The sequence below is a fragment of the Vanrija pseudolonga genome, chromosome 4 (genome assembly GCF_020906515.1).
Source record: "Vanrija pseudolonga chromosome 4, complete sequence".
Lineage (NCBI taxonomy): Eukaryota > Fungi > Basidiomycota > Tremellomycetes > Trichosporonales > Trichosporonaceae > Vanrija > Vanrija pseudolonga.
In genome coordinates, this window is record NC_085852.1 from 2,707,221 (window position 1) to 2,719,129 (window position 11,909).

The 11,909-nt window shown below is 57.4% G+C and overlaps 5 protein-coding genes across 6 annotated transcripts; 1 reads left to right on the forward strand and 4 right to left on the reverse strand.

The window, feature by feature from the left end:
• Positions 1-757: 757 nt before the first annotated feature.
• Positions 758-1,719, reverse strand: Nat9 (N-acetyltransferase 9; the record flags this gene model as incomplete). Its single annotated transcript, XM_062772891.1, has 5 exons — positions 758-1,013; positions 1,063-1,111; positions 1,162-1,323; positions 1,440-1,527; positions 1,672-1,719. The coding sequence occupies 5 exons, from the start codon at positions 1,717-1,719 to the stop codon at positions 758-760; spliced, it is 603 nt and encodes a 200-aa protein (XP_062628875.1).
• A 359-nt stretch (positions 1,720-2,078) lies between these two features.
• psmA3 (Proteasome subunit alpha type-3) lies at positions 2,079-2,997 on the forward strand (the record flags this gene model as incomplete). The annotated part of the gene is made up of 4 exons (XM_062772892.1): positions 2,079-2,182; positions 2,231-2,456; positions 2,507-2,781; positions 2,832-2,997. The coding sequence occupies 4 exons, from the start codon at positions 2,079-2,081 to the stop codon at positions 2,995-2,997; spliced, it is 771 nt and encodes a 256-aa protein (XP_062628876.1).
• A 76-nt stretch (positions 2,998-3,073) lies between these two features.
• Positions 3,074-4,700, reverse strand: spt3_1 (SAGA complex subunit spt3; the record flags this gene model as incomplete). Of its 2 annotated transcripts, XM_062772893.1 has the most annotated exons (5): positions 3,579-3,674; positions 3,727-3,899; positions 3,939-4,125; positions 4,172-4,258; positions 4,314-4,700. In XM_062772893.1, 5 exons carry the CDS (start codon positions 4,698-4,700, stop codon positions 3,579-3,581), a joined length of 930 nt encoding a protein of 309 aa, XP_062628878.1. The 2 variants fall into 2 exon arrangements, with proteins under 2 accessions (XP_062628877.1, XP_062628878.1); XM_062772894.1 differs by lacking the exons at positions 3,579-3,674; positions 3,727-3,899; positions 3,939-4,125; positions 4,172-4,258; positions 4,314-4,700 and adding exons at positions 3,074-3,540; positions 3,565-3,571.
• Positions 4,701-5,737: 1,037 nt separating this feature from the next.
• dtl (Denticleless) lies at positions 5,738-7,818 on the reverse strand (the record flags this gene model as incomplete). The annotated part of the gene is made up of 5 exons (XM_062772895.1): positions 5,738-5,851; positions 5,905-6,382; positions 6,442-6,524; positions 6,564-6,950; positions 6,997-7,818. 5 exons carry the CDS (start codon positions 7,816-7,818, stop codon positions 5,738-5,740), a joined length of 1,884 nt encoding a protein of 627 aa, XP_062628879.1.
• Positions 7,819-8,162: 344 nt separating this feature from the next.
• PUS7 (Pseudouridylate synthase 7) lies at positions 8,163-10,998 on the reverse strand. Its single transcript, XM_062772896.1, has 9 exons — positions 10,624-10,998; positions 10,087-10,585; positions 9,886-10,039; positions 9,478-9,835; positions 9,343-9,422; positions 9,029-9,300; positions 8,840-8,981; positions 8,585-8,792; positions 8,163-8,540 (listed from the first exon to the last, which is right to left on the reverse strand). The coding sequence occupies exons 1-9, from the start codon at positions 10,971-10,973 to the stop codon at positions 8,219-8,221; spliced, it is 2,385 nt and encodes a 794-aa protein (XP_062628880.1). The 5' UTR covers positions 10,974-10,998; the 3' UTR covers positions 8,163-8,218.
• Positions 10,999-11,909: the final 911 nt, after the last annotated feature.

The following is an 11,909-nucleotide window of genomic DNA, read 5'->3' on the forward strand; positions in this document are numbered from 1 at the left end:
CATCTCATCCGACTTCGGAGCCAGCAACACCATCGACTGTGCAAGTCGTCAGTCTCGACCGTTGACGACCCCGCTTGGCTCAAGCTCCAAGACCCTCGACCTTCTCTTCCTCCGCATCGATCTCTGAGGTTTCACCATGGCTGTAAGTCCTCGCCCAGACCGTCTCTATTCGACGATCATCTGACAAGGTTGCAGTCTGGTTTCGGCTACTCGGGCGGTTAGTGACAATGCGACACCCTCGACGGCCGGGCATGCTGACTCTATAGGCCGTACTCGCTGCTTCGTGTTCTGGCAGGAGTTTAGCAAGGTAGGATTCCGCCCGATGGAAGGGGGTTGTTGTGTATTGACACCTCGCAGTGCTACGCGAACGCCGACGCTCCTCAAGAGTGCATTGGTCAGAAGGAGGACTACCTCGAGTGCCTGCACCGGACAAAGGAGGTGAGCTCCTATGGGTTGAGCTGAAGCTGATGTCAACCAGATCGCGAGGGCAAAAGAGATCAAGGCGCACTGGGTTCAATCGCAGGTCCGAGAGGGAGCGGATGCTCGCAAGGCCGCTGAGAAGGCTGCGACTGGCGTCATTGTCAACCTCGGGCTCGTGAACACCGACGCTTAGCGCGTCCACAGAGACGTATAGCAAGAGAAATGCACACTATAGGAGCTTAGCGTGCAGACCTGCAAACGTGTGGACCTGCAACGGACACGGCCTGGCATAATGGTGATCTATCTTACAACCTCAGCCGAGAGATGGCCAACCGCCTCACGACCTCGCTTCGTACGAACCCAAACGCCCATCGAGCAAAGCGGAGGGCCAGTCGGCGCTCGTTCCCTTTACGGCTTCTGCAGCCGTGTCCCACCCCCACCTCATCTCCACCTCATCCCACACACTGACAACCTTGACTGTTTTGAACCCCAGCCGCTCAAACAGCGCAATGGACGCTGTATTCTTCGAGCCAATCCGAGCTATGAGGTTGGCAGGAGGAATCTGCAGGTCTGAGTGAATGGCGTAGGTGAGGCTGCAGCTAGGTCAGCTGGGATCTGAGCAGACTGGGGACTGTGCCTCACAAGAGTTGCAGTGCCTCGAAGGCCAATCCCTTGCGACGGAAGTCGGCCTCTGCGAGAGGCGTTAGCGTGCCGAGGGCATGGCCAGGGGATTGCTCCTACCTGCAATCATAATCTCACACTCGACATCGTCTTGGGGCCCGTTGGGAAGAAACAGGTTGACGTCACCGATCATTCGGCACTTGGACAACTCTGACGGAGGAACAACAGGCGTGGTGGATGCTGGAAGTTCCGTCGGCCGTGCCAACAGGATGAAGGTAAGCTCTAAGGGAGAGCTGTTAGCGGAGTCCCAAGGCTCGGCAATAGAACCCTACTGTCGTCGTCCTGCTGCCATTTGCCTGAGGGCACGTCAGTGATGCTGGCGGTGGTCTGGTACCAACGCTGCATGTCTAGCTCTTCTTCGAATGTTAGAGGTTCAGAGGCTGTCAACTCCAAGAGCTCAGGCGACTTCATCCACTCGTGGTAGGTCTGCGGTTCCGGAGCGACATATTAGAAGGGTGTAACCGGGGGCACACTGCTTGAGAGGTTCTCACTTGGACATGCTCGACTCTACCAGGTGTCAGAATCGGCCTGTCAGAGTAAAGTCAGATATAAGACCGACCTGTAGGGCACGAGAATGACCTTGTCGCCATGTATGGTGATGTTCTCGTTGAGGAGCATGGTGTGGATATGCAGAAAGCAGAGAGCCAGAACCAAACAGTCTTGTCCGTACATGGAGCCTGCTGCTGGACGCTGGCTGAGCTCTGAATTGCCGACCGTACCACGTTGTGTGGCGTGCCTGAAAATTACTCTGACAACCGACTGCATCATCGCCTGGGCTCACCACGTCCTGGCTGGCCGCGCGTCGCTGACATTCAACACATCAACTCTCTGGATTGCTACTCTGTCTTCACTTTGCGTCTACACACTCTCAACAGCTCCCCCAGTGCCCGTCACTGTAGAATAGAGCGTCGTCTGGCGCAGTAACTCTTCCTTTCACATACCACTCGGCCTACCGTCATTCAACAGGTCTAACCACCATGTCGTCTATCGGTACCGGTTACGACCTCTCGGTCTCGACCTACTCTCCAGATGGCCGTCTCTTCCAGGTCGAGTACGCCAACAAGGCTGTTGAGGCCGCAGGGTGAGTTTGGCCTCGCATCATGGTAGCGTTCCTTTCTTACACCTTTAGTGTCGCTGTCGGTATCCGCTGCAAGGATGGTGTCGTCCTCGGTGTTGAGCGCCTTCTCCACTCCAAGCTTCTGGTCAAGGGCGCGAACAGGAGGATACAGTCGGTCGACGAGCACATTGGTCTTGCCACTGCGGGTCTCCTCGCGGATGGGAAGCACATTGCCAGCAGGCTGAGGGACGAGGCCTACAACTTCCGCGACACCTACAACGCGCCGGTCACCCTGCAGGTGAGCCATTGGCCTTGACGGTCTCCACTGTGAACTAATACTTGTCCTAGATTCTCTCTGACCGCCTGTCGGGATACGTCCAGGCCTACACCTGCTATGGATCCGTCCGCCCCTTCGGCGTCTCGAGTCTCGTTGCCGGCGTCGACAAGAGCGGCCCCCGTCTCTTCTGCATCGAGCCCTCGGGCGTGTACTACGGCTACCGCGCTTGCGCAACGGGCAAGGGCAAGGCCCTCGCGAAGACGGAGCTCGAGAAGTTGGTTGCCGCTGAGGCGGACGGAGGAAGCGCTATCACCTGCAAGGAGGCTGTCCGTGAGATTGCTCGCATGTGAGTGGTGACTCGGCTTGTTGTTGTGAGCAGACTGGCTGACGCATCAGCATCTACCTCGTCCACGACGACAACAAGGACAAGGACTTTGAGCTCGAGATGACTTGGGTGTCGCCCGAGTCTGGCTTCAAGCACCAGACTGTTCCCGCCGACCTCCTGGCCGAGGCCGAAGCTGCCGCCAAGGCTGCGCTCGAGGAGGGCATGGAGGAGGACTAGGCAGAAGAAGTATAACCGTCCCATTGTACAGACATGCATGATGATTACAACAGCGAAAGTGAACTGGGTCACTTCATCAAACAAGGGCGACACGGCCTCGGGACAGCCCTCCACGCCAGTTGCGCATTCCTCCAACGCGGTTCGAGGTCTGCTTGCGCTGGATCTGCGCAAACGCTTCCAGGACATGGCTGGGGAGTAGAGGCTGGCGGGCACTGGGTGGAGGAGCAAACAGAGATCGGGGAGCCGATTGCCCGGCGCGACGTTCGCCATTCTCCTCAGTAGAGTCGGCGGCACCGCCGTCGGTCCTCGCCCGCTTGCTGGGCGAGCTATCACCTCTTTCGCCCTTGCGTTTCAGAGGTGAGACATTGGCCGAACCTCTTGATGAAGGGGCCGACTTCTCTAGTTGTTCCCTAACCTCGAGGGCGGTCACACAGAGGGAACGAACCATCTCGAATGCCAAAAAGCCAAGAATGTCGATGATGTCGTCATTGGGCCTGACGTCAAGATAGGCGCTGAAGTTGATGAAGTCGCGGAAACGACGAGCTGGACAGCATTAGACTAAAGAACAAGGCATCCAAGGTCTACTTGCCCTTTCGATATGTGAACGACGCTTGGCGGCAGTCCGAGTAGTGAACATACTCGTCTTTGGTCATCTTCTTGGTGACTTCGTCCGCATCCTGTGAGGAACTAATTAGCGAACAGTGGTAGAGGAGGTGAAGAATGACGTACCCTAAGCCGTTGCATGCTGTCCTGGTGTGCTTGCAGCTCGTCTTCGTCCTCGTCCTCGTCATCATCCGCCCGATTTTGCTGAGTTGGCAACGACCTTAGGAAGTCGGAGAAGGGCGTCAAGAGCTCCCAGGAGAGCTTCACAATGGGTTTCCGGCCTTTGACGGCATTCTTGTCTGTAGAACTCAGCGACAGTCCAAGCGCAGGATACTCACCGGCGTCATCCACGTCAACGTCACCACCTTCTTCGTCGTCTTTCGCCCGCTTTCGGACATCCTTCCAACTCAGGTATGTCCTAAGCCGATTCACCTTGCCCCTGTCGTCCCGAATGAGGAAGATGAGATCTTCAGCAGAGAGGAAACGCGAAGAGCGCAGATGAGTGAGAAGTCGAGCCCTTGTAACCTGTGTCTTGTCAGGACAGCCATCGGGACACTTGGTCGTTACATACAATCTCGATGATTTGGCCGCGGACAATGTCCTCCACGAGCCGAACGGTCTCCGGCAATGGGTCCTGGACTTCTCCGAATACAAACATCTGCGCAGGGTCGTCAGAGGGGGGAACAAAGCTGACCACTACCAAGGCCACTTACCATTTGGGAGATCTCGTTTGTGTACTTGTAGTCTGGTTTGCCAGCGGCGTCCAGGCCACCGAGACCAACTGCTGCAGCACCCTTCTTCTTCTTCGAGCTTTTGCTCTTCTTGGAGCTTGATCCAAGGGCTTCATCATCATCATCGTCTCCTTCGGCATCCGCATCGTCCTCTGGCTCGGGTGATGGCGAAGCAGAAGCGCGGCCCGAGTCTGCTGGACGAGCGTTGGCTTGCGGGACGGCCATTGATGAAGGCTTGCGAGCCTGTGCCAATGTAGGCGCTGCCACAGGCGCGGGAGAGTTGGCTGCTGGAGACGCGGTTTGGGCAGTCGGTAGGGCGAGGCCTACAGAAGGCGCCTTTGGTCCAGTTGGGAGGGCCAAGGTCGCCATGGTGGACAGGGTACCGTGCGGTGTATGACGAAGGCCTGGTTCTTTTGTGGTTTCACAAAGACAAGGTGTCGCCGAGTCGAGGAGGGGAGGGAGCACACGGCGCGCAAGATGACAGTGTCACGAACCGAGTGGTGCTTGTGATTGTGATTGATGGGTTTGGATGGAGAGAGTGTGAGGTTGAGAGGTTGTGAGTGAGGGAGTCGAAATGTTGAGAGTTGAACCATGCGCCATGAATTCCACCCACCCACCCGGCGTGCATTGTTCCACCCAGGGTAAACCGGCCAAGCCATCAATCAATCATGCGAGCGGCGAGGCGCGGCGAGGCGCGGCGCGGCCACACACCCGCCCCACATCCACAACAGCAGCAGCAGACGCGCAGCATCAACCGGCAGCGTGCCCGGCAGCGGACAGGGCAGCGTCGGCGACGTCGTCTGTCGTTTGTCGTCTGCCTCGGTTGCATGCTTGCTGCTCGTCCGCCCGCCCCCGGCCTGTTGCGTCGCTCGGTCGCTCGGAACTGCGCCGCGTAGGGACAAATCCAGTCGGGTTACGCCGTGGACCCCCCGCCCCCCCGCGCAAGAGCCCTCTCTGCTTAACCTCATCAAACGCCATGCTCCGCATTCTTTCAATGCGACCACATGCATGACGGAGACTGTGGAGCCTGCCTGCGCGTCTGCTCAAACGCCTAACCGAGTGCAAGTGCATATACCGAAGCGATATTTAGCTGTCTAAACGAGCTTTGGCGCCACAGGCCTCCGCGCTTGCTCACTTTAGCCCTCTCCCAGTTGCTTCTGACCCTCTCTGGCCGCAAAGTCCCTGCCAAACTCCTAGCCGATCGGCAACCGGCCCGTCATCTGTCTGTCAATTGGACGAGGATAAAAGCACGACGCGACGTCTTCTCATTAGCCGGCGCAGACAGTGGCGATAAGAAGCAAAGACGTCATGGACCTGTTGACACACACCATGCTATTAACATCTTACAGTAGAAATGGTACACCTATCCTCCCTCCTCCCGGGCTGTCACCAGACAGCTACACTACCTACACTATGCCACTCCACTCCTGCTCTGTCCCTCGCGTTGAGGTCAGTGCCGCCGCAACCTCTGGATTGGGCCGCCATAGTCGTGTTGTGCAATCATCCGACGAAGCGACCAGCTACGAGTGTCAGGGCGTGCCGGCTAGACCCAAGTCCAAGTAAGACAACTCACAATGTCTCTTCCCCAGTCTACAGCAATCACTTCTGGCTCGTGTGAAGAGCCGTGTTGCTTTGGAACAGGCAATCTTGATCCATTCACTGCCGTGTTCCCATGAGAACCAGTGTCCCAAACCATGACACCCGCATGGCTTGAACCACAGGCGAGGTACTTGCCGTCCGCAGACAAGGACATTCGGATGTAGAATGACCTTGTGAGCAGGTCTGGGTGAACAAACTTCTGCGGCAGGATGGCCTCCAGAGGCTCGTATTCGGTCTTCGCCGCCGAGGGACGCAGGACATGAATCTGGGAGTCCCCGCACAAAGCAAAGAGGTCGCCATTGGTCGGGCTCTCACAAAGCGCGTTCACAGATCGGGAACGGCGAGATGGGTTTCCCAGGATCGTGGGGTCCGGCAACACGCCGTAAGGTGTAGCTTTTGGACGAGTGCTAGACGACGGGTCGGGGCAGCGGATGTCCCAGAGCTTCACGATCCTGGTGGGAATTTGTTCAGTAAATGTCATCATGGGCGCTGTTGCTGCCAGTCCACTCACCCATCAAAAGAGCCACCAGACGCCAGAATCCCCGGCATGGATTGCAAGGCGACGAGGCTCGTTATCGTGCGCGATACGGAGCGCTGAAGAGATTAGAAATCGGCGTGTGGCTAGATACTCACAGTTTCTGTGGTAGACCTACGACCCGTCGGAACGTTGTGCGGCTGGCGTAGCGTCATTACCGGGTTGATGACCTGGTTTGAAGCTGCATCGCGAGCATTACGGGCGCGCGCTGACCGGCGAACAGCGGTATCCAGCGAAGTGGAGAGGTCGTTGAGTTGACTGAAGGCTCCGTGGCAGCGGAGGTCGTAGATGTTGATGTTTCCGTCCCTGCCACCAGAAGCAATAATGTTGGAATTGCCGGAGTCGCTCAAGTTGTTCGACCTAGATGGGTCCAGGAATACGGTCGATTTGATCGTGGAGGTGTGGCCCCCCAGAACGGCCAAGAGCTTTGACGAATCCTGGGAAACGTCGTGAATGCGCAACGTCTGGTCCGCCGATGCGGAGAGCTGATGTGGGTCAGCAAAGCGTGAATGATGAGAGCTTCCTCCTTACAAGCCGGGTGTCGTTGTCACACCATTTGAGGTCGAAGACACCGTTGTTGTGAGCCCTCCACCAGATACCACTGGCCTCGGCCTGCAACGAGGACGGCTGGTCGACATCAAGGATCTTGATAGCGCCCTCTTCGTCACCCATGGCAAGAAGCCTCTTTCTTCCCGACATTGCCGCCTCTTGCTGCGTCAGCCGCCTGGCGTCATCGCTGAACGCGAGCGCGAGCGCGGGGCTGAAGTCTCGGTCTTGACCGGATGGGCTGTGCAAGGAAGGTAATGTGATTGACCAACAATCGGACAGGGTGTCGCCTTGAGTACGAGTCACAAGCGTCGACAGAAAAGCAGGAGCGCTCGCCAATGCTGGCCTCGCGGGAGCTCGAGACATGCCGAAGCGCGCACGACTGCGCCTCCATAAGTGAACTTCGGGGGCAGCTGGTACTTTCTGCGTATCGCCAGCAATGGACTTGGAGGAGGCGTGGCTGTAGGATCCAGGTCTGCGCTGAACCAAAGAAGGAAAGTAATCCGTGATGCCAGGCTCGGATCTGTCGACCACACCGCTGTCGCCTTCAGTGGGAGCAAAGACGCTCGACCTCGACCGCTTCCGCGGGCCAGAGACGCGGCCCTTGTCACTGTCGACAAGGCCATTACGGGCAGGGAAATTTGCACTTGTTGGAGACAGTGAGCGATCTTGGAGGAAGATGGGGTACAGCTGTTTTGGTGACGAGGTCGCCTTGATGGGCGCACGGGTGGGGGAAGGGAGATGGGTGGAAGAGAGAGCGAGGACATTGGTCCTCACCGCTCCAAGCGGGCTCCTTGTCTCGGCCATGGCAAAGTCGTGTTTGTGAGAGGTGCCGAGGATGGAAGCTGCGACGGAGGGGCCTACGCCCTGGTGCTGGAGGGGCAGAGACAAGTTGGTGGATGCTGGAGGGAAGGGTTGATGACGGATGGATGAGTAGTCGAGACGCGTGCGTCGAGGCCACTACTGCCAGCTGCCTGGCGGCGGGATCTGGTGACCACTAGTTTACCGTTTTGTCATTGTCACCTCCACCTTGGCGACTGCTGCGCGACTGACGCGGCAGCGCGCGCGCGCCCGCGTCCTTTGCCCTGAAGACCCAAAAAAGGTAAACCACACGCGTCGCGAAATCAAATGACGATTCAAATACATTTTGCCTCCGCAGTTGGCAGACACCATCAACGAGGAGCATGTCAACCCCTCCGTCATCTATTTACTCCTGCCCAGTCTCCTTCTTATGCTCCTGGTCCTCATTCTCAAGCGTGAGCCCAATTTGATGCCACGTAGAAGTCTCTTGGCGAGTAATCTCGCGCAGAGCCATCGTCGCGTACGACGATGTCCCAAGCGTCCAAGATAGCCTCAAAGCCTGGAACTTGCCCTCTGGGTCATTGTCGACAGGAGTGTTGAGTCCCAGAATGCGGTCCTCGTCGGCCTGTACCAGAGGTAAATCCGGGTCAGTGTAGCGGATGTGGTCCCATGCCACATTCGTAGGCTTGTGGATGAGTTTGCGGTAGGAGCCAGGGAGAGAGTATTCGCTGCCGGCGTCAACATCTCTGCCCAGCAAATTAATTCCACCCACCGTTGGTCGCGACGCATGCGATCCGCATCGAGGCCGTCCGCCTTCAATGCGGCGCGATAGAGATCACCAATCGCACCGCCGGGGTACTCGACGTTCCATCCTGGCAGAGGCAGGATGATATCCAGCAGAGTGTAGTCGCCCACATCGGCCTCGGTCAGGTGCTTGACATCCCGAGACGAAGAAGCATCGGGCTTGGACTCGTCGTCATCTGATCACGCGTGTTAGAAAGCTGGCATGTGAGAATATCGTACTCACCACGATCATCTGAACCGTCCACGAATACGAGATCTCCCACGATAGGAGACTTGTTGGAAAGCTTGATCCTCTCCGATGCCATCAAGTTCCAGATGTAGCTCTGGTACGCATGGACGTAGATGGTCCTCAGGTTGCGGGGGATCTACGATTGTTAGCCATGGAAAGGGTGGAGTTCATTCCAGTACTCACACTACCAAGTGCTCCGACCTTGTCCTGAGTACGGTTTCCCTTTTGCCAGTGCGTCCAGATGGCTCGCTCTGCCACGGAGCGCCGGGGCATGATCTCCAGAGCCTTTGAGACGTCCTGGTCTTCAAGCCAGGCCAGCCGTGCGCGAACACAGTCAGGGTGCTCTCCCTCACGAAGGGAGAGAATTGTGTCAATGGCCTCTCCCCATTTCTGCTGCAGCAGCAGAAGCCCGGTGATGTGGGTAGGGACGGTCGAGGTTCCGAAGCGCTGCATGCCTATGGGTCTCAGCAAGCAGGCCAATCGTTCCGGTCACTCACCGAAGTAGTTGATGAAACCATTGTCCCGAATGGAAGACATAGCAGAGTCAATGTCCTCGTTACTCTCTGCCTGCACGTTCCTACATTCAATTCAGTGCCAAGCTCTCGTTTGCACAAAGCCGTTCGCTGACTCACCTGAGTGTGATGGAGAAGTGGTTTCCCTTGAGCATGCCCAACTCCAGAAACTTTGAAGAGTAGGCGAGGTCACCGATGCGAGTTCCTCGCTCTCCACGCTCAGTGACAGCGGCCTCCTCGGTGCGCCTGCCATTCTTGACGCTATTGACAGACCTCCAGACAGATTGGAGAGTGTTGTTGCCCCGCTTCAAGCAGACACGCTGAACGGTGACTGCCCGTTTGTCCTTTGTTCCACAGACCGTCAGATCCTTGATGTGCACACCAAGCATGCGGCTGAGGTGGCCCAGGCAGTCCTGGGTTTCTCGGTTCGTCTTGTGGAGTGTGAAGTGAATGTACTGAGGTAACTTTGGCCGACGTGCTGGATGTGGTCAGTACTTGGCGCTTCAGATGGAGCAGTGTCATGCTTACGCTTGCGCTCCTGACGACCACCTCGGCTAGACCACTTGATCACGAGGCGCTGGCCCGTGGCCTCGTCACCGCGGGCTGTTGTGTCCCAGAGTCCATTGAAGAGGTCACGAACCGCCTTGTGGGCAGCGGACCGTTCCTCCTTGCTCGCAATAACCTGTGATTAATTAACACAGAGGACTCGACAAGGATATCGTTACTCACCTGCGAAATGACCTCACGGGAGTCGTCGATCTGCCTCGAGTTGCCTGGGTGGCCACCTCCACGGCCACGGCCGCGGTCACGCCCTTGCTGGCGCTTGGAGCCGGCCTGGGAGGTCGAGGCCTCGGCCTGGGCGTTGAGAGCTATTTCCTCTTCCGTCGACTGCTCTGCTTGATGCGTCTGCCTTGAACCCCATCCCGCATCCTGCTTGGGGCGAGGGAAGCGCCCGTCCAGGAGCAGCTCGTGAAGAGAGACGATTGTGCTGTCGCTGAAATGCTGTCGAAGCAATGGCGTCACTGAGGCTGGCCACTGAGGATGGGCATCAAAGATGAGGTTGGAAGGTAGATCAATTGGTGCCTCGCCCGTCGCTACAGCGGCTGGTGGGGGGGCCACGGCTTGGTTCTCCTCCTCCTCGTCTTTGGGTTCTTCAGGCTTGCCGATGTCATGGAGATGAAGGATATCTCCAGCAAGGGAGATCTCGTTCACAAGGAAATCTGTAAACCTGCAGCGTTAGAACCTGGCCCTTTGCTTCGGCCTCACCTCTGTTTGATAACGCCCTTCACTCCCGTGAAGTCTGCGTTCCCGGCAAAGTTGATGATGCCGACTTCGGGTTCGCCGATGAAGCCGCGCCTCGCTTCCAGATCCACAGTCTTGCCAGTCACAAACTGCAATGATGGGGGAAGCTCTGGCACCTTGGGCTTGAGACCGAGTCGCGACACCGCTGGAGGGACGCCCGATGGTGGCCTCGTCAAGTGCGCGGGAGTGACTGAAGGGGCATCCTGGGGGGCCTGGGGCGCGTCGTCGCGCGCCTTTTTGGCAGGACGGTCGGTGTCTTGCTCTTCTCTAGGTCGCTTGGCCTCTATCTCTGACGGTGGGGCCGTTGAGGACATTGCTTGTGGTTGAATGTCGTCCAAGGTTGTTGATATGGATGACGACTGGTCCCAAATTATTCTCCCAAGCGGTCAGTTCGCACCTGGCTGCCTGACGTTGTTGAAACATTGTGTCACGTGATTCAGGCACGGGTGGAGGCTCTTGTGAGTGAGTTGGCGGAGAGCGATGACAACGAAGATTGGGGAGGTGGTGGACAGAACAACCAGGACACATTGCACTCATAGCCACTCACGTCGGCGTCATCAGAGGCTGACATGGGCACTACAAGCCGGTTCAAGAAGGGAAGGAAGTCTATCTTTCAGCGTCTCGCGAGCACCTCTGTCTGGACGGTCTCATCTCGTGGTTCACCCTCCCCTTCGCGCTCGTCGTCGTTGTACAAGTCATGACCCACCTCGTCCGAGCACCGACTGCAGAGCTAGATGTAGACAATGCACGGCTTGGTCTCAGATTCAGCGCGGGGCCACGCATCGGGAACTGTTTATCATCCTTCTTTGGCGGCTTTCCGTGATCGGGGCGACCTGCGTGGAGTTGACTGCCTCATTGCCTGCTCGTGTCTGTCGGCCCCTTGCAGCGATGAGCCGACATCGCATGACTTGCGCGCGCGCCGCTCGTTGCCGCCGTCGACGCATCTCCAGTGAGCAAGCAGTGAACGGCTCTCGGACATGATGCCCCGCGTCCTCGCACACGACACAACACACACGACAGGACACGCCCGCCGAATCCACCGATTCCGCCGGCACGGGCCTTGTGACCCTTACTGTCCGTGAATTCCATGATACCGGCAATTCCCAGGCCGAAAAGCGAACCTGTCACCTGAGTTATTGAACGCCGACCCGAGCAGTATGCCAGCGATTCGATTAGGAACATGGCCTAATGCTAATGCATTAGCATTTGGGGATTGTGACGTGGATGTGACAAGGTACTGACAGACAGCA